Here is a 21,060-nt window from a genome sequence, read left to right on the forward strand (position 1 = left end):
GAAACACTACTACTTGCTTGGTAAAATAAAGTATTTCAGATTAAAAAAAAGATAATTGTGTTTCCCTGTTATTATAATTTAAAACTGTGACTCTAGATAATCCTTTTTCATGTATACCTTTAAATTTAATATAAATGTTATATGTATTACTATTTAACTTGCACTAATAGTTTGATATCCTAGTGTTCTTAGTTTTACTGAAATAATTCTTTTAGAATATATATGTATAAAATAAAAATATTGTGTATTAATTATTCAAATAAAATACTATGTACAATACCTTCTATTATTTTACAATTGATTAAGAATGATATTGGAATAAAAATGAAACTAGTATTCAGTAGTCTTTATTTATTGAAATAATTAAATAATCAGGTTGGTAACTTTCAACTGTGCTTGAACAATATCAGTAATGGGGCCTTCATAGACTAAATTCCGTTTGGATGGTTTGGTTTGCAATAATGTTGAATGCTCCTTCCAAAATGAATCTTTTAACATATCATGGTGAACATCAACTATCACATGTTTCTCAGTACCTTCTATTGCAATTGTTTTCTTTAATAATAATGTGCCTCTTTTAAACATTTCATGCTCATTGTTGTAATTAATATTGAATTCTTTAAACAAAATTTCATTCTTATCAGCTGATACTGTACCACTTAAACGTTTCTCTGCCTGAAAAAAGTTTCATAATAAGTAGTCTGTCAAGTATAACTAATAAACTATTAACTGCAGCAGTCACAAATAAATATTTCACATTTTATTTTTATAATATTATGATTAGACTAGATTTTGATGTATAAAACATACATAAAATTTAGTAGAAAATTCAACTGTTTTCTATGCTCAACAATCCAACTGGTTTAATCATAATTGCAAAAGTAGTTGGAATGCCCAACTGGTTTGCTTCCTACGTAGCCGCGAGCGGCATGCAGAGACATGGGGTGACACAGAAACATCAACAAGTAGAACTGTAGTGTGAAATAAAAAAAATGATTTTTTTTCTAATTTATTATTTATTGTTCTCAACTGTTTTGCCTATGTGCAATGCATTAAGCCAAAAACAATACGAATCAGACAAAAAAACAAGCCATATTGTTATAGCCACATTAGTTACTTAACCAGTTGGCAACACCAACTGGTTTAATAACTAGTTGCTCATTGAACAAAAACAGTTTAGTTTCATTGGCTCAAAAAATGTCGACTACCCACCACTAGTAGATTGTGTTTAAAGATCACTAACTAGTTAGTGGGATCATTTGATATACTGTAATGTGCATGTAACTTTTCTCGATAAATAAATTCTTATTCTATTTATTATAGGTATATCTCATAGTACTCTTCAATTCTTCATTGTTCCAGTTTCTGTTATCTCCCCCAGCTTTGGCTGTGTGAGTGTGGGAATTTTTGTAAAAAAATCCCAATTTAGGTGATGTCAACTGCGAAATAAAAATGTCTTTTTGTTGGTGGCAGTAATACTTTTTTACTAATAACTCTTAACATAACAAACTTTTCAATTTTGTTAAAATTCAAGTTAAGCTATAGCTATCATGTTTAATTTTTAATAGGGGTGACTAGGATGTTTCCTAATTGAAATTTCCATTTGTCACTCCCTTTGCCTAGATAGTTCCTAGATAAAGCCATGGGTGACGAGTGGGAATGACAATTTTTTTCTATCCACATACAAAATTGTACTAACCTCTACTGGACTTAAATTTCCTTTCAGTACCAAGTTCCAAAAAGTAGTATTGTATAAATTATTTATGTGAACATCAGCTTGTCGCCATTTCATATAATCGATTAAATTTTCTTCAGAAGGATACAACACAATGCGGCCATCAAATGTTGGTGGGTATTTTAATTTTTGGTCACCAAAAAAATTACTCCAATAATATACGTAGGAAGAGGAGAACTTGCTGTTAATAGTTGTCAGTAACTTGGCAGCCCTTCTTTTGTAAAGAGAAGTGTGTTTTTTAAATACAAACGAGTATTCATCACTCTGACCAAAAGCCATTAAAATATCATGGAATTCTCTAAAAACACTAAACGCAGTATAGTTCATTAATTTTAATGCTCTTGAGTCGTTAGGTTTCACAAATTTATGATCTTCTGAAAACTTATGAAAACATTTACCGTCAAGTCTTACAACAATCCAAGAGTTCGGCATTAATGTGTCATCGAGTTCAAATTGTTTTACATACTCAAAGGAACTTTTTGCCATTTTATTTATATAGAAACTATTACAATGCGTTCTCTTTAATATTCTATGAACTTTGTATAGAAATAGACACACCATTCCATACAATAAATATAAAACTTTAGAAACAAATTGCAAAAAAGTAGATACCTACCTACCTACTACTGCTCTGTTTTGACTTTTGAAGGTATTTTGGCACATGTATGCATTCGACTAGCTGTCAATGTCAGCCTGGCCGCTCACATTCGGTTTCCGAATCCGAAAATCTCAATGCTCTCGCTTAGATTTTGGCTCGATCGCCGGCGCCGCACGCGCACGTATTTAAATTTCGTTCAAATCGGATTAGAGAATGTTGCCTTCTTCTATGGGTGCCTCTCCAACTAGTGAACTATAATGTTGCCAGCACACTATGATTCGATCGAAATAGATTTTATCACGAGTCAATTAAATCTTGCTAAAATTTAATTAATTCGCATTAAAGTCTATTATTTACTGTTTGAATTCAATATTTTGTAGAATTCATAAATTTATATTTTGGTATTAAAATTCGAATGTTCTGTGGTACATCGTCATCTGATTCGGAATCAACAACCAACATCAACTTCATCATATATAATAGCGATGAAATTGCAAATATATATTTTTAGATTTGATTTAGAATATTTATTTAGATTTAACTAATTTGAGTCGTGCATTAAAATAAACTTGGTTTTATTTCAATGCGCGACTCAAACCAGATTCCATACGATTTCCGAGGCAATCTCAATATGAGCGATATTTCAAGCGTTCATCTCGCGTGTCTCCATATTATTGATTCCACTGAAGTTATTCCCAACAAATTGCGTAGAGGACGCATTGCAATCTTTCAATGTAAATTTGCACAGACCCAATATCGATGCGTCTTGGGATCGCTATCATTTTATTATCATAGAGGGACCGCCTACTATTTATTATTCAACTAGTGTTGTCGATCGATAGGCAAGAAAGCAAAAGTTTAATCGGCAAAAAAATTACGTAGATAAGCATAAGTTTGCTTATAATACTAATAACATCACGGAATAATAAACTTCTCGTGGACCGTGAGGGCGGGGCGCGCGTGCTAAATTTAAGTCTAGCGAGACTTGACTGAGTCCACACACAATCGCTTCGTGGTTGATAATACTTTGTGACGTTTGTATCTGGCGTGTTAGATTACAAAACAAACACACAAAACGACTCGATGTTTTCTAAGAACTTATTACAACCAGGTATTTCTTATCATAGGTAAATCGCTATTTACTTTGAATATCATTATTTTATATTTCGGTAATAAATCTTTCCAATAGGGAGTATTACTGCACATTTATCCCGCCAGAGTACAGCACTGTATGTTAGGTACACAAAAGCTTTGCCGCCTGTCGTAAATCTGCAACAAAATTGAAAATTGGCGCTTTTTGTCTCCATTGGCAATGTTTGTGTACCTTAGTTGTACCAGTAGCGCCATCTGCTCTGAGCTTTGCGAAATATTCGTATTGGTGTGAATGAAAAATGACTTGTATTCTATTGTGATAAACTCTAAAATCGTATAATGCTTGTTGCATACGCGTGTCTAGCGTTGAGTAGCTACACCACACGTAACGGACACTGGTGTTAGGACATCAATATGATACATATTATATCGATTTGAAAAATATTTTCGGTTGAGTTCGTTAATATATTTGTGAGTAATAGTAGATTTATAAAGGTGTAAACTTCCAAATGAATGCTGCCAAATGCTGATAAAAAAATATCTTGAAATTCATGCTGAAACTAGTCCAGGTATGGATGGGACACGCCAAAATTACACATTTTTTATGAAAAAGAATTAATTTACTGATACTTTACTGATTTGTGATAGAAAATGTATCGGTAATTTAATCTGTGATTGAATGGCATAATTACTTTAAAAATCCAAATTAAGAGAATAAAAATAATTGTTTCCATTTCAAGTGTGTAGCTCTTATATTTGACGAACAATATTTCTCTCTCCGATTATTAGTTTAAAATTTTCTTGCTAGAACAACGTTAATCCAGCAGAAATAGTTTTTTCCATTAAAAAAAAAACTACGACAGGCACAAATATTTATGCCGGGCACATACATAGCTAATTAGGCACTAATTATAGGTTTTATTCTTATTTCTGAGGAGATACTTTCTAGCAGCTGGAGTAACGCACACACTTAAAATACACTAGTTATTCGCCGCGACCTCAATAAATTTTTGATGAGTTTTTACAAAATTGAAAATTATTTCAAACCGATTTTGTTGCCCACGGACATAAAAAATCTATTGACAGATTCTACATACCTTTTAAACTTCATCAAAATCAGACCAACAACGGATAGAAAGTTACATACAAAAAATGTATTTTTGCACCAAGTTGACTTGTTGACCTCGCTCACTCATTCAATTATTATCAGATACATTATCTAGGTAGGTCTGTCTAGCATTTGACAGTATTGGTCCCTATGATAATGTCCGCCCATATCATGCCAGAAGAGCTTTCCCAATGATCAGTGGGTAATGAAAGAATAGACATTTCTATTTTACTAGTTTAATAAATACATAGTTAACTATATTATAAAAAGTAACAGAGAATGTCACAGGTTTTATTTTAGTAAATTATTTACTTCTTCAGGTGTTCTACGCATAACTAAATTAGGATCACTATAACCATTATTAGGATCATGGACTGCAACATACAACTGGTCATAGATGGCGATAATTACTTCAAAAGCACGCTTTTTAACATAAGACTTATGTGTATGGCTCAAAAGCAAATTTAGTTGAGGCAGCATATAAACCTCCGGTGACACTAAGAACATATCAAATTTATTAAGGAATTGTTTTAATGTAGACATATCCATACCAGGTAACGTTGAGAGTGGTCCACTTGTCTTTTCTTGTAATATTGTATATATTGGTCCCAAATTCAAATTGGCCACTAAGTAACTGGCCTGTTCTGATGTTAAAGTATCTATCTGTGCTTCTGATTGTGCTTGTAGCCTTTCATTGTAATCATCCATAACTGTATAAAGAGACAATGTGCACTGAATGTGATAAATACAGTTCAACATATACACTGACATATCTGTTGAGCTCAAATGACATGCAGTTTCATTGATTGCATGAAGCAATGGATCTAATATATGAATTGTGATAATTTTTCTGTCATCATTATTGATGTTGTTGGTAATATTCATCACAGCCAGTAAGTCCCGCAAGAAAGTGACAAGGTCTGCCACTACAATTGAAGGGTTAAGATCTACAGGAGGAGCTTTTACACCATGACTGAGTTCTCTTTGAATCTTGCCATCCAAGGTGATCAGAAATATGTCTTCACTTTTTTTGAGAAGCTCGTCAAAAGTATCAATCAAATGACCTGTAGGCATCACACACTTTATGACATCTTTGTAATATGTGATTAAATTTGTAATGGACCACAAAACCAATGGGTCTTTGTCAGGTTTTAAAATGAGCTCAGCCCTTACTTTCAACAAAGGGCATATAGCCTCCATAATGCAGGTGAGGGCATCTGTTATTTGTTGCCCTTTATCTGACATCTCACAAAATTTGAATAATGTATTTAGATTTTCTTTTTCTATAGGGATTATTTGGTAGACCCATGTTAAAATATCTCCAATGTAACGCTTAGCATCATTTGCATAGAATTCTATTGGCTTGGAACCTTCAGTTCCTTTTGTCAGTGCATCAATGAATGCCTGAACTGTAGTAGCTTTTCGAGCTGAACAATATTCATCAACAATATTTGAAAACAGCACTTGCCTATTTTGAAACTTAGCCAACGCTTTCGGCACCAAGGCATTATTTGGAGAATCAATACTTACACAAGCTCCAATTGTCCAATGGTACAATTTTTCAATAGCTACTTCTTGTTGCATACCAATAATTTCCATTATATCAAAAGCAGAAGTTTCATACCAGCATTTAACCAGAATTTTGCAATTATCATACAGTTTTTCAATTTGAGACAGAGTATCGAAAAAATCTACTGTGAGTGGAGTTTTTATTGATACATTGTAAAGGTATTCATTTTGCTCTGCAGAAATTTGGAAGGTTTTAACAAATGCATCAACCCAAATCAATTTTTTTTCAGTTTTCTTTCTTTCATCTTTTAGTTTTGTAGTCTGCGAAATCAAATGATGTGTTTTCGTTTTGGACTCATGCAATCTATTAGACATATCTTTGACAGCAGTCTCAAGCGAAGATAAAGAATTTATTAGTATACGTAATTTGTCGTTGACCTTATTATATTCAAGCAGAATAGTTTTATTAACTAACATGTCTCTTTTCTCTATTTCGTTTACAAGTACTCTTCTGGTATAAGCAGAATTTGAGGAACATAATGTAGAAACTGTGTTGAGAGCTTCACTATTATCTGATAAAATATGGCTATCAAATATCTTATTAATTTTTTGTCTTAAAGGATTACTATACGACGAATCCATTTTGTTTATAATAATTAGTGCACTTTATTATTTTATATAGGTAGGTATGTAATGAATCTGTTTTATTTACCTATATTTGCTGCTTTTAGAGCTTGCAGTTGCATTGCAGTAGACATACTTGCACTCAAAAACAAAACAAAATGGTAATGGTAATACATGCAATGACATCATCAACTCACAGCTATGACAAGGCAATCCAAGTAACATTTTGGCTGACAGAGCCTATCCGCACACAACAGTGCCAGCACAGTGCCACACGTGCCGATCAGTAGTATCCATCGGTGTCAGTGAAAAATGATATTGATTTTACATGTACGACGCTATTCACTCGTACTGATATAATTAATATTTCTTTTATTTTCTGTTTTTATATTTTTTATGTTTATTATAATATTTTTCCACCCAAATGCACATCGAGGCATAGTTGATGCAAATTCGAAATATATTTCGAAAATTCACACAACAGCACAGGGGGCTTACCATCATCTCTTAAAGCGCTTTCCACTTTCGGCCTAAACTAAACTGCATCGCAAATTCGTACCATCCACTTAATTTTTAGTATGAATTCGATTCATTTTAGGTGCCTAAATTGAACTTAGTTGCATTGGAAGCGTTCTGTAAAAGTTGATGGTAGGCCTGCAGCACAGCAAAATACCATTAAAAAGCATCTTTAACGCACAAACACTTCAAAATTCTAGATAATTAATACAAAAACGGAGGAACAGATTGCTCAAATCGACCTTTGAAGTGAAAATAGTAAATGTGAGAAAAGTGAAAAAAACAATCAAAAAACACGGTGGGCACCACCGTGTTTTTTGATTGTTTCATTTACTGCTGATTTTAGTGTTGCAAAGAAGAGTTTTTAACGGGGGATTTGCATTTAATGTTGCCACTTGTCAGACGTTTACGTACAGAATAAAAACTTTTATTAATTCTTCCCATTCTTCCCATAGTTTTCGAAGATCTTATGGAAAACGATTTTTCCCAATATTTCGGCACCCGAATATGCTACATTGTTTTATATATTTTGACAAACGAATGTTTACATAATGAAAGGCTTAATAAAGAACTCTAAAATAAAATTTAAATAATTAGTTTTAATCGACATGGCAAAAGGCGGCAAAGCTTTTACCTAACATACAGTGCTGTACTCTGGTGGGATAAATGTGCAGTAATACTCCCTTGATTAAAAACAGGATTACGAACGCTTTTTTTTTCAAATTTTTAAAATCTTTTAAAAGTAAACTTTTGTGTCGTGTAACCTCGAGGTAACCTTAAGGAGTTAAAAATCACATATATATATATATATATAATTTGTATATTTATATTTATTTATTATTATTATTTACATATATATATTTTTTTATCTATGCCTTCTAAATAACATCACTAGTCTCTGGTTCCACTGGAGTCGATGGCTATATGGGCTAGATCCTTTTGCTTTTCCATATGGATTAACTAAACAAAAAAAACATTCCATCAAACATCAACTTCATTCAATATCCTCTTCCCAAGCTAGAGAGTGAGGATTCCTTCTTCTTCACTGTTTGTTTTGTGTTTGTTTTTGCAAATATATTTTGTAAAACTATACAAAAACTTGGTTTCAAACAGTCACAATGAGTAAATCAAGCAAAAGAAGATATTCTACTGATTCAAGTAGTGAAGAAGAAAGTCGTATAAAGGATATTAAAGAACGAGATGAATTCGCTAAAAGATTAAAGAAACGTGACGAAGAAAAAGTGAAAAAGATAACCGAATCTTCGAGTAAAAGATCATATGAAGAAGCAGCTAAACGACTCAAACTTGAAGCAGAGGATAGAGATAAAATTTTACCAAAGCTACGCGTTCAATCACGCCGTAAATACTTGGAGAAGAGGAAAGATGACAAAGTTGTAGAACTCGAAGCAGATATTGCTGATGATGAGTATTTGTTTGACGAAAGCATGTGAGTATTTATTTATTTAGATCTTGGTTTTGTGAATATTGAATATTTTTTCAAATCAACCATAAGATACCATTACCAATTACTCTTCTATCTATCAATCAATAGTATAAATTTACTATTTCAAGTAAAAAAAGCACAAATTATCTTCAATTGTATTAATGTTTGTTATAGCTTAACAGAAAGAGAAAAGAGAGAAAGGGAACATAAGAAGACAATATTACAATTAGCAAAAGAACATGAAAAAGCAAGGGAATTGGAAAATGTTCAAAGATACCATATGCCTAGGGACTTGGGTAAAGGAGAAAAAGGTAAGGTCCTACCTTTATTCTTGACAAGAGATTTAGGTCTTACACAACCACATTTGGATAAAGGAGTTAAGAAACGATTTTGTCTGTACAATAGATTTGTGTAAATTGTTGATTTACAAAAGATCCTCTTTTGTCATAATGTTAGATTCCTTATGTCTGTCTTTAAAATTTGCAACTCGAATAGAAAAAGATCAGTCATAAAATGTCAAGCATTTCACACTAGCTGATGCCCGTGACTTTGCATGGCTGAACAATTTTTGGTAAGGAGTCAAATTATTAGAGAAATTTAATTGTACAGACAAAGCATAACAATACCTATACATACAGAAGGTGCTAATCGGACTAAAAACTATTATACTATAATTTAGCTGGACCATTGTGAATCTTCTTCAGGTGTTCTATCTTTGATTTTTATTCATCAACAGGAAATGCTCATCAGGCTAAACAACTTTCGGTTAAAACATGTTGTGCAAATGTTTTTTAGGACACTTAAGCTTGCTTAGATAGATCAAAATTTAATGTCTATCTTACAAACAACCTTACCTTGCTTGTGTACGAATGGTACGAAATGCGCCGGAAAAAATTGTCTATTTATTTTGTATTGATTCTCTAGATCTAGATTATGTAATGTATGTATAATTTATACAACATGTCTATAATTTTTTTTGTTACTTTTTATTTCTGAAATTTCAAAATAATAAATAGTACATGTATTACTTATTTAATTCTGCATCTTCTTAACTTCTAGGTGAATATGTTGAAGTTGATGAAAATGAAAAATTACCACATTCAGAGCAAAGAAAATGGGAGCAAGAACAAATAAAATCTGCATTTTACAAGTTTGGAGCTAAAGATGCAAAATCTCAAGACGAATATGAGCTTCTCTTGGATGAGCAAATTGATTTCATACAAGCTCTGCAACTTGAAGGCAATAAAGAAAAGAAGGAAGAAAAAGAAAAATCTGAATATCAGAAAATACGTATGACCATTGAGGAGACAAAGAAATCACTCCCTGTTTATCCATTCAAACAATCTTTAATAGAAGCCATTAGGACCTACCAAATATTAATAGTGGAAGGTGAAACTGGTTCTGGAAAAACAACTCAAATTCCTCAATATCTTCATGAAGCTGGTTTTACTAATGAAGGAAAAAAAATTGGCTGTACTCAGCCAAGAAGAGTAGCAGCTATGTCAGTAGCAGCAAGAGTTGCTCAAGAAATGAATGTCAAACTTGGCAATGAGGTTGGATATAGTATCCGTTTTGAAGATTGCACTTCTGACAGAACTGTGATTAAATACATGACTGATGGTACATTGCACAGAGAATTCTTGTCAGAACCAGATCTTGCATCATACAGTGTCATGATTATAGACGAAGCTCATGAACGGACTCTGCACACTGACATTTTATTCGGCCTTGTAAAAGATATTACTAGATTTAGACCAGAGTTAAAGTTGCTGATATCTAGTGCAACATTAGATGCTGAAAAATTCTCAAAATTTTTTGATGATGCACCAATTTTTAGAATTCCTGGGAGAAGATTTCCTGTTGATATATATTATACTAAAGCTCCAGAAGCTGATTATGTAGATGCTTGTGTAGTGTCAGTCTTACAAATACATGCAACTCAACCACTAGGGGATATTTTAGTTTTTTTGACTGGACAAGAAGAGATTGAAACATGTGTAGAAATGTTACAAGAAAGGACAAAGAAAATTGGGAAAAAATTGAAAGAACTATTAATACTGCCTGTATATGCAAACCTTCCAAGTGACATGCAAGCTAAAATTTTCGAACCCACACCTGAAGGCGCCCGAAAAGTTGTACTAGCCACAAATATAGCTGAGACATCCTTGACAATTGATAATATTATCTATGTTATTGACCCTGGATTTGCTAAACAAAATAATTTCAATTCAAAAACAGGCATGGAAAGCTTAATGGTGGTACCAATTTCAAAAGCTTCAGCAAATCAAAGAGCAGGCAGGGCTGGGAGAGTAGCACCTGGAAAGTGTTTTAGATTGTACACTGCATGGGCTTATAAATATGAATTGGAAGATAACACCATACCTGAAATTCAGAGAATCAATTTAGGGAATGCAGTACTTACCTTGAAAGCTTTGGGAATAAATGATCTCATACATTTTGATTTTCTAGATCCTCCACCTCATGAGACACTGGTTCTTGCTCTGGAACAACTTTATGCACTTGGTGCTCTCAATCACCATGGTGAATTAACTAAAGCAGGACGAAGAATGGCTGAATTTCCTACTGACCCAATGCTTGCAAAAATGTTGCTAGCAAGTGAAAAGTAAGTATCTTCAAATAAAAAAATATAGCATTGCACCTAACAATTATATTCGATTATAAGTGTGCGTTATTAAGTGATATGGATAAACTAAAGTATATCCAATCACTTAATTAATTTAACGGATTTTAAGTTGAGGAAGGACAATAGGCACTAATTACGACAATAGGTTAATTTCCAACAGTTATGATAATGTGTCATATGAAAGCTTTTGTGTGTACTTCTTTTTATATCAAGCAAGTTCCGAAAATAGATTTTTGGTGCATTTCGTGCATATTTTGTGTGCAAGTGTAAGCCTACGCTACGTGCAATCCGAGTAAATCTACTGAACTCGCAGCGAGCGTAGTCGGCGTCGCGCATCGTATGAGACAGTCATCGTCATTAGGTACGATAAAAATAAGAGTTCGGAACCTTAAACAGAAGTCAAGTATTTCTTTGTTTTTTAGTGTGCAAAATCCATCATATTGTGAGTCTACTATGATAGATTACATACTAGAAAGACTACACATAGGTACAATATGTATAGTATCTACTTTCTTTACCATTATAAATGAGGAAAATTGCACAATACAAAGAGTCTAAAAATAATTTTATTTTTTTTAGGTACAAATGTTCAGAGGAAATTGTATCCATTGCTGCAATGTTATCAGTTAATAGTTCAGTATTCTATAGACCAAAAGATAAAATAATACATGCAGACACTGCTAGAAAAAACTTTTTCCATCATAATGGTGATCACTTGACACTGATGAATGTCTACAATCAATGGGTAGATTCAGACTATTCTGTTCAGTGGTGTTATGAGAATTTTATACAATATAGATCTATGAAACGTGCTCGTGATGTGCGAGAACAATTAGTTGGCCTCATGGAAAGAGTAGAAATTGAAATGGTATCAAGTATATCAGAAGATGCTAATATACGAAAAGCTATAACTGCTGGGTACTTCTATCACATTGCCAAGTTTTCAAAAGGTGGACATTATAAAACTGTAAAGAATAATCAAGTAAGTTCTTAGTTATTATGTAACATATGGCTTGTGGGTTGTTACAATGGATAGTAATCCATCCAAGAAATTAACAGCACTGGCATTTCAGTAATATAATAACACATTAATGTGTAATATATTTTTAATAGGCACAGTCAACAGCACATCAAGTTACCCTATATGAACCTCTATGGCAGAGCAATAGCAGTGTTTGCAATGACCTTAGGTAGATTGATAAGCTGTTGACTGTACATAACTACTACAATTAAAGACCAGAACAATAATAAAAATATTTATATTTTGCTATAGTTTGGAACTGAACTATTCCTTGTGGTTCAAATCCAAAACTAAGGTGTGTTGTGCAAATAAGTTTTAATTTTTATATTTCATGTTCCAGACTGTCATGATACATCCTAACAGTGCTTTATTTGAAGAGTTACCTCGGTGGGTAATTTATCATGAACTGGTATTTACATCTAAAGAGTTTATGAGACAAGTTACAGAGATTGAAAGCAAATGGCTGTTAGAAGTGGCTCCTCATTATTACAAATCAAAAGAACTAGAAGACTCAACAAATAAGAAAATGCCTAAAACTATTGGAAAATCTGCTAATACTTAGAAAATAAACTTTAGAGTATTATTAATTTTGTGTAAATAAAATATTAATATTTATTGCACTTTTATTGAGATCTAATAATGGTTCAATTTATATCATGCGGCATACTTTTGTAATATAGACATTTTAAATTACTTCATTATGGGACAGTATCATATTTATCCCATAAGGAGTAGACAGATCAAAGAGTTGACAAACTCGAAGGCCACATAATACAAAATGATATCTATATAATAAAATAGTTTATCAAAAATCAGACACTCTTCCTTTTCGTTCCCAATCACCATATCTTGTAGGTTCGGGTCCTCTTGGTCCACCTACTTCACCTGTAACAGGATTAGTGTTCTCTGGAAATGGTTGGTAAGGATCACTCTTTTGCGATGGATGCATCAATGGTTGTTCACCTAGATCATCAATTGGTGTGGTTTCCCTTAATTTTTTTCTGAATTCAGCCATCCTTTGTGATTCTTTTTTTTCTTTTTCTGTTTCCTCCGCCTTGGGTGTATTAGAATAATTATATGACATCACATATTGTACAATTATCCCTGAAATCAATTTAATTCAAAGGTTATGGTTATGTATATTATTTTTCCGATTTATGACAAATCTGAGAAATCGTAGCTTGTTCCTATCTCACAATACGATTTATTACCTTTAGATTTAATGGGATCTCTTATAGACCGTAGCATAATTAGTCTAACGAGTACAGTTTAAAAAGAATAAACGGAAATTGAAATATTTTCGATATTTTTAGATATACCTAATAATTATTGGTGGTTTGATTTTGAAATGCGCATGGAAAATATCAGGGGGGTGACACTTCTTCGGCGCCTGTCATTCCACCATTATTCGACATAGATACAGGCGCCATCTATATAACCTAACTTTAAAACTTTTATGCATTGCCAGCTATTTACCAAAAGATATTTTTGTTGCAATAAATAATATAATACAAATAGGGCATATTACGCAAAGCTCAGCGCAGATGGCGCTACTGGTAAAACTAAGACACTCAAACATTGCCAATGGAGGCAAAAAACGCCAATTTTCAATATTGTTGCAGATTTACGACCAAAAATACCTTTTACGCAATCGTGGTGCGAGTTTAAAGGAAAAAGGAAGGATTTAAAGGATTATTCTGAAAATAATAACACTACTCTTATGTTAATACTACTACGGTTATGTTCTGCATTATTTGATCATCTGTGGTCATAAACTGATATAAACTTTATTTTGACTGAAGATCTTACCTGTATTTTCAACCGTTTACTGACTCGAGAATTTTACAGCGTGAGGTTTATCCCATATTTTTCGAAGTTTTTATCTTATGGAAAACGATTTTTTTCAATATTTCGGCACCCGAATATTTCGTTTGTGAAAATATACATTGTTGTATATTTCACAATAAATAGAGTGTACCCCGTATTTGTCGTAGAAAAATAACTTATCGATAAACTTATCCTAACGAAATTATAAAAAAGAAAATATTGTTTGGAAGTAGATAAATTTGAAAACTACTTTTTTCAAACTGGTTTCCGACGAAAAATCAATACATATAACAAAACAGTAGAAATAAATCCTGTACAATGAATGAGCTGTTTGAAACTCTTACTTATATTTACATAAAAACAAAATTAAGCGATATAACAGAGAAAGAATTTAAAAAAACTCTGTTTGTCTGTCTGTTTGTACACGCTAATCTTCGGAACTACTTGAATTGATTTCGGATTTGAATAAAACTTTTGTTATATAGCTATTAAGCCTGGGCAACATATACGTATAAATGATTTTGAAAACTGGAACACCTGATGGAGAACTATGATGGTACGGCTAAACTATAGGAAATATAGAAATTACGCTCTAATAAAAGTTGTACAGATGAGCATTTTCTGTTGAGGTATAAAAATTTAAGTAATTTAAGTTAACACATATGTAATAATTACCTACATTAATATAGAACTGAATAAGAATGCAAAAAATATTTTATCATTTGCATAACAGCAAACGATTCTAGGTAGTTTAAACTTGTATAATTGATCTCGTTCGTGAAGAAAGAAAAAACTATTTATTTGGTAATCGCAAAGTTATCATTAAAAATTATTCAATGTATATACTCTATGATATAAATGAGTATTTTAATTATGATACCAAAAACAATAAAAAACTAAAATTTCTATGGTTATATGTAAATGTAATTTTATTAAAATTAAGGTAATACTATAATAATATAATAATGTAAATGTAATTTTATTAAAATTAAGGTAATACTATAATAATATAATAAATTGATAATTTTGTTATTGAAAAATATTGCATGCTTGTAAGGGCAATCTGTTTGAAACTCTTACTTATATTTACCATTCTTGTACTCGTATGTACATGTACACAGATTTTGCAATAAATGTTTTTGACTTTGACTTTGACATACTAAACTTGCAAGATACCAAATCTCCCTTATCAATTTTATCGATGGGCCCAGCGCATACATAGGTACACATGCCTTGGTAGATAAGGAAACCTATAGACTTCCTCATATTTTCACTCAGACCTAAACTTATGCCAAGATTTAGATTTGTTTGTGATTTTACGACCGACCTGCTAGATGTCAAATCTATTTGAGAATGCTGTTTGCTTTTTATCTCTTAGTCGCCACCTACGACAACTACGGGAGGATATGGTCAGATTCTAAGGCGTGAACCACACTCCTAAAACTTCCGTGAATAACTCGTTTTAGCTGTAGTAATTTTCATAATTAGTTCCAAGTTTACAAGTTTATCTAAATATTCATAGAAGTTATTATGAATTATTAAGCTATTGGTATGCAGGCAATATTGTCAATGTAAACCTAAACCACCCTTCAAGGTTTAGTCGTAACATAATTATAAAAAATCCACGATTTGCTATAAATAAAATATTCCCTGATAGTCATAAAAAATAAAGCAACTTTAAACTAAATTGTGTTGTTTTTTCACTATTGCACTTTACAAATTTTGACATTGACTGAGCGAGACAAAACAAACATTAGCAATGCTTCATTTTTTTACAGGGATTTACTATTTCGAATAAAAAATTTCTCTGGCCCACAGATATAGATTGCGTGCTTTGGCCAATAAATACTGGTGTTCATCACGTCACGCATTACAGAAAAATAAAATTGAAATGACGTTATACGTGGACATTTACTTTATCAAACTTCATAGCAACACCTCAGTAATCAGCAATATTATAGTTCAGCAGAACTCGGAATTTATATTAGGAATAACGGTCCTTAGAATTTCAAATAATCTTTCATCTTTTAATTTCTTCATATATAGCGTTACATAATTAGACGTATAGTGATAAAATGTTTCTCCCCTATTTCCGGTGAGTCGAGCAGTATTCATATACTACCTACTCAACATGGCTACTCAGCATCAGATTCGGGGCATTCTCATTGTTTTTGAAATTTTATTTCGTTATTTATTTAATAAAATATTTTGAATACGATAACATATGTCGTGTAAATAGGTCTCTAATGCTGCATTAGCAAGATAGAGGATTATATTAGAGGAAAATATATATTCTACTAGCGTCTCATTTTGCAGGCATTCAATCCGTCCCGGAGTCGTCAATGACTTGTGCAGAAGAAATATTGTTACTCTGGCAGGCATTAAAAATGTTGTCGATGGCTATTGGAAAGCTATAGCAGAAGATTACGTATTTGTTAACATACATGGCTGTCGTGCTGAAGAGGTTGGTCATCCTTGCCTACTTGCTTTAGACCCGAAATGTGACGTGGGCGAGCGAGATGCTTTTAACAAGTCTACTTGTAATAATGTAATACAAAATATTTTTTTAGCTTCCTAAAAGCCCCCAGAATTAGTGCGACAAAGATGGCAAGGGCTCCCCTATACGAAACCTAATGTAACCGTTTGATAAAACATGATTTGATCGAAATTTGAGCTCTATCTCATTTGTAGATAGTTGCTATATCAATGCATCAAAATCTAAGTAAAAGCGGTACCTAAACGCTATTTCTCTAAGCATCGTAATATCAAATCGTATCGTTTTGTTATTCATAAACATGTTAAAACACACTTTAAGCTAAAGTACCTATGTTTTGTCGCCTTGGGAAATATAAAGTGCAATAGTGACAAAACATATTTTAGCTTAACTTTTTTGTGATTTACGAAGGACATGGGCAGATTTGAATGTGATATTTTTATTATTATTACCAGATTCGTTTTATTTGTTAGATCGTGAAAGACCAAGATTTATCAAAAAAAAAGTGCTTAATAACTGGTGCCAATAGTGGGATCGGATTGGAGATGACCAGGTGCATGACTTCCCGCGGCTGCGAAGTGTTGATGGCCTGCCGGAATCCATATGAGGCCACTACAGTTGTTAAAAACGTTTGTGAAAACCCCAATCTTCTGCGATTTTACGAAACTAATCTCGCGTCACTAAGTTCTGTGAAAGCAAGCTCGGATGAAATTTTGAAAAAGGAAAAGTGAGATTATTGCTCTCTAACTCTTTGTTGGTAGACTTGATGCTGGCTCCACATTATCAGCGAACAGTTCGCAAAACTTTGGAGGATTCTGTATACATTACTGATTTTTTTTTGCGGTGAATTAAGGCACTCATACAAACTATGAAACGTCTAGGCATTCGCGTCGGCATCAGTACGAGTTCGGCGATAGTGTGTGAGTGTAGTGTAAAGTAGGTAATACTATCAATAGTCTAATCGTCATCACGGTTCAGTACTATTGATAGTATTGTTCATTGTCTGCGAATAGTATTTCACCAAAACGGGCTATATCATTATTTATGCAGTGGGAAAAGCAGACAATGATGCTGATGATGAAAACCGGCTATCGATATTTTATGGCCTTTTCCGGTTAAAACTGTCGATAGCCAAACTATCAAGTTTTAATACTGGTGAAATTAAAAATTATATCACGAAAATTATGCATTTTCACAAGTTGGGTTGGGATGTTCTTGTGCGCTGATATCGTGTTGATTGTCCTAATCCCTATTTAGGCGTGGCCGCGGCAGCAGAAATACAGTTTTAGTACATACTAGCGCGGCGGAAGTACCTCAATTTGCTGCGGCATTGTCTTATGCATCTTTTTTAAGGAAAAGCGGGACATAATAGCAAAATCGCAAATTAATATAAAATAGTTTTTATAGTATTATTTCATAAAACAACAATAGCTAAATTTTGATGAAAGTTTAAATTAAAGGCTAAATCTATAAAATAGGTATTTTATACATTTAGCCTTTGTGCAAAAATATGCCGATATCGTATTTTTTTGATTCTTACTGCAAATCAAAAAAATTGGGACAAGGCTCTTTGAGAGCGACTTTTGTCCCTCTTCTGGAATAAAAAATCGGATCTTCCCGCCAAAATCGGGATGTTTGGCAAGAGCGAGAGTTTTTATACTGACGACGCCGTATGTAACTGTGGAATCACACAAAATGCCTGCGATATAGGTACATCCAAGTCGAAATGTAAAAGATAATTATTGTAAGTCTATGCTACTGTCCATTGCGGCTATTGAGACTCGTCGTCACCTCGTTAGATGACGAGTACTGAGATTTGCACACGGTATGCATCTAGATCTCATTAATACCACCCTTATGAATGTACAGGAATATTGACGTCGTGTTCCTTAATGCTGCAGTATTTGGCCTGCCATGGACTTTAACCGAAGACGGTTTTGAAACTACGTTCCAGATTAATTACTTGAGCCAATACTACTTGTTAATGAATATCGAAAAGATCCTAGCACCAGACGCTAGAGTTGTATTTGTTTCTTCGGAATCGCACAGGTTTGATCTAGAACTGTTATAATGTTCTTATATTAAGATTATTATTTCCTGGACATGTCTTGTGCCACGAATAATTTTAATGATAATTTTGCAATTACCAAATAAATAGTTTTTCCTTTCTTCACGAACGAGATCAATTATCCGAGTTTAAACTAACTAAAACCGTTTGCTGTTATGCAAATGATAAAATATTTTTTGCATATTTATTCAGTTCTACATTGATGTAGGTAATTATTATAGTTTTTTTTATATTAGCGCTAAGTATATTTGGCTATATATAACTTAAATTTAGCTTCACTTGGCTATATACTATTTATAACTTAAAAAAAAAACTACTTTTTCAAAACTAGTATTTGTGATTTCCGGCACAATAAAGTGAAATTACTGGGGCTCGATTCTCATGAAATCAAAGGCCATTTCACCAAATTTCTCCAATTTTTTTAGAAGGTATAACACGGTTTCTCGACTTACGAAAAATCACAATTGAAAGAGTTTAATACAATGCATTAGCGATCCATTTTTTCACATTGTAAATTTGCTAAAAACCTTTAAAAAAAAGTTGCGACAATTGATGATTTGAACTTCGATTGCGTGAGATTCGTGTCCCTGGACACGGGACAACACGCAACATCCCGGATTTCCCGGCCATCTGACAACCCTTCCAACCGCGCATTTCCAGTCACTAGCGTACCTACGTGCTCGTGTTGCTCGCCCAGGTATCAACATTGTTGTTAATAACATGGGCGAGCAAATACGCAAGGGTAAGTTATTGGTTGTTGAAAACGATTCACACGTCATTGATGTAGCAATCAAGCGAATTTTTTAGGAATATAAATTGGGATGCGCATAGCACACTGATGCCATCTAAAGAGCTACTGTCTATTCCTGAAGACAAGTATACCTCGATTAGAGCTTACAACGTGTCGAAGCTGTGTGGCCTGCTATCCATGCACTACCTGGCCTACCGCTGGATGCACAGCCAAAAGCAAGTATTCTGTGCTCACCCAGGCTCCTTCGTTAAAACTAGACTGTGTCGAAATTGGTGGGTGTATGAGGCACTTTATACTTTCATGAAGCCGTTTTCTAAATCTATTGTAAGTATTATTGTTATAATTTTAATTTTAGCTATTATAGAACCTACATTGCCGTAGATATATGTTATAAATATTGTTAGAAAAACATCTTTTTATAACTAGAAAGATGGACTGTAATATTATGTACATTTTTTTTTCAGAGCCAAGCGGCCAGTACACCACTATATTGTGCCTTTTCACCAGAACTGAACGGGGTATCAGGAATTTACTTCAAGGACTGTAAGCGATGCACTGAGAGCGATATAGCGAGCGACCTCCACTTATCGTTCAGGGTCAACGACCTGACGCACGACATGCTGCGCGACAGAGTGGGCGCCTTCGACGACGTCGCGCGCGCTTCCTCCGCGCTCTACCGCCAGCAGCTCAAGGAGGCCGTCGAGGACACGGTCATGTCCAATTACTCGGGCACAATAAACTCGTAGACTTAATACTCTATTATTTATATAAAGTTAATTTATTTTGTCAATTTTGGAAATTAGAAAATAAAAGATGGTGTTTACTATAAATCTTTAATTACATTAATTCAATTATAAATACATTTTATTATATAGGTAGTATAAATGAAGTTCATGTTTCAAGGTGAATACAACAAAGCAGGTAATAAACACATTTTTTTTTTTGTGGTGGATTGTGTTTTGTCCAGTTTTCAAAAAAAATTAAATAAAATAGAAAATTGACTTAAAAGGCAGTGAATTATTTGACTTTTTTAAAGCATGTCGCTTTTTTAAAGATTCAAAACCATCTGCCGTCTTCTGGTAGCATAAAATGCAGGTCGGATTAACCCAGCTAAAGTTCATAAATACTGGGCACGGTGAAGTAGGAAAACTATACTCTTCAAATAGAAATTATTTTTTCTAATACTTACTGCTAAATAGTGGCTTTTGGGCTTTATAGCAGCACATCCTTAAACTATTCAAAATAAATGCGTTATCATAAGGTTGAGTATGAGATTGAAGCAATTAAGTATTATAGTTATAATAAAATAATTTTACGTAATTTTTAATACTACTCTAGAAGTTTTATAACACTTGAAGACAATAACGACAAGGTCAGGTGTGAAATTCGAAATTGCGCTTAAATAACTTTTATTATTTCAATATTTTTTGTAAAGGCCTTAATTTACGAATAAGATAAATTCTGACTAATACAAGAATACGTATACAAAGACGAGCTTATCCCATGTAGCTTTCCAAATTATGTAGATTTACAAATAATGAATTATGTAAACGTTGCAAATCGATCACTTGATCTTGTCGTATTTATCATTTCAAAAAGGAAAGCAGCATTTAACGAATAATCAAACAT

The 21,060-nt window shown here is 33.1% G+C and overlaps 5 protein-coding genes across 6 annotated transcripts; 2 read left to right on the plus strand and 3 right to left on the minus strand.

Annotated features, from left to right (window-relative positions):
- Nucleotides 1-336: 336 nt before the first annotated feature.
- On the minus strand, nucleotides 337-2,538 carry THG (tRNA-histidine guanylyltransferase). Its single transcript, XM_053743930.2, has 2 exons — nucleotides 1,700-2,538; nucleotides 337-675 (listed from the first exon to the last, which is right to left on the minus strand). The coding sequence occupies exons 1-2, from the start codon at nucleotides 2,294-2,296 to the stop codon at nucleotides 364-366; spliced, it is 909 nt and encodes a 302-aa protein (XP_053599905.1). The 5' UTR covers nucleotides 2,297-2,538; the 3' UTR covers nucleotides 337-363.
- A 2,215-nt stretch (nucleotides 2,539-4,753) lies between these two features.
- Cog6 (Component of oligomeric golgi complex 6) lies at nucleotides 4,754-6,930 on the minus strand. Its single transcript, XM_053743903.2, has one exon. The coding sequence runs from the start codon at nucleotides 6,682-6,684 to the stop codon at nucleotides 4,825-4,827; it is 1,860 nt and encodes a 619-aa protein (XP_053599878.1). The 5' UTR covers nucleotides 6,685-6,930; the 3' UTR covers nucleotides 4,754-4,824.
- Nucleotides 6,931-8,091: 1,161 nt separating this feature from the next.
- Nucleotides 8,092-12,906, plus strand: l(2)37Cb (lethal (2) 37Cb). Its single transcript, XM_053746309.2, has 5 exons — nucleotides 8,092-8,629; nucleotides 8,801-8,937; nucleotides 9,686-11,249; nucleotides 11,850-12,252; nucleotides 12,632-12,906. Exons 1-5 carry the CDS (start codon nucleotides 8,301-8,303, stop codon nucleotides 12,851-12,853), a joined length of 2,655 nt encoding a protein of 884 aa, XP_053602284.1. The 5' UTR covers nucleotides 8,092-8,300; the 3' UTR covers nucleotides 12,854-12,906.
- On the minus strand, nucleotides 12,901-13,720 carry LOC128670560 (succinate dehydrogenase assembly factor 4, mitochondrial-like). Of its 2 annotated transcripts, none has more exons than XM_053746331.2 (2): nucleotides 13,611-13,720; nucleotides 12,901-13,395 (listed from the first exon to the last, which is right to left on the minus strand). In XM_053746331.2, exon 2 carries the CDS (start codon nucleotides 13,373-13,375, stop codon nucleotides 13,097-13,099), a length of 279 nt encoding a protein of 92 aa, XP_053602306.1. In that variant the 5' UTR covers nucleotides 13,376-13,395; nucleotides 13,611-13,720; the 3' UTR covers nucleotides 12,901-13,096. The 2 variants fall into 2 exon arrangements, with proteins under 2 accessions (XP_053602306.1, XP_053602297.1); XM_053746322.2 differs by having other exon boundaries at nucleotides 13,503-13,675.
- A 2,306-nt stretch (nucleotides 13,721-16,026) lies between these two features.
- LOC128669332 (WW domain-containing oxidoreductase-like) lies at nucleotides 16,027-20,254 on the plus strand. Its single transcript, XM_053744093.1, has 6 exons — nucleotides 16,027-16,213; nucleotides 16,435-16,582; nucleotides 17,086-17,339; nucleotides 18,482-18,661; nucleotides 19,488-19,755; nucleotides 19,896-20,254. The coding sequence occupies exons 1-6, from the start codon at nucleotides 16,194-16,196 to the stop codon at nucleotides 20,175-20,177; spliced, it is 1,152 nt and encodes a 383-aa protein (XP_053600068.1). The 5' UTR covers nucleotides 16,027-16,193; the 3' UTR covers nucleotides 20,178-20,254.
- The last annotated feature ends 806 nt before the right edge of the window (nucleotides 20,255-21,060 follow it).

The sequence above is a fragment of the Plodia interpunctella genome, chromosome 1 (genome assembly GCF_027563975.2).
Source record: "Plodia interpunctella isolate USDA-ARS_2022_Savannah chromosome 1, ilPloInte3.2, whole genome shotgun sequence".
Lineage (NCBI taxonomy): Eukaryota > Metazoa > Arthropoda > Insecta > Lepidoptera > Pyralidae > Plodia > Plodia interpunctella.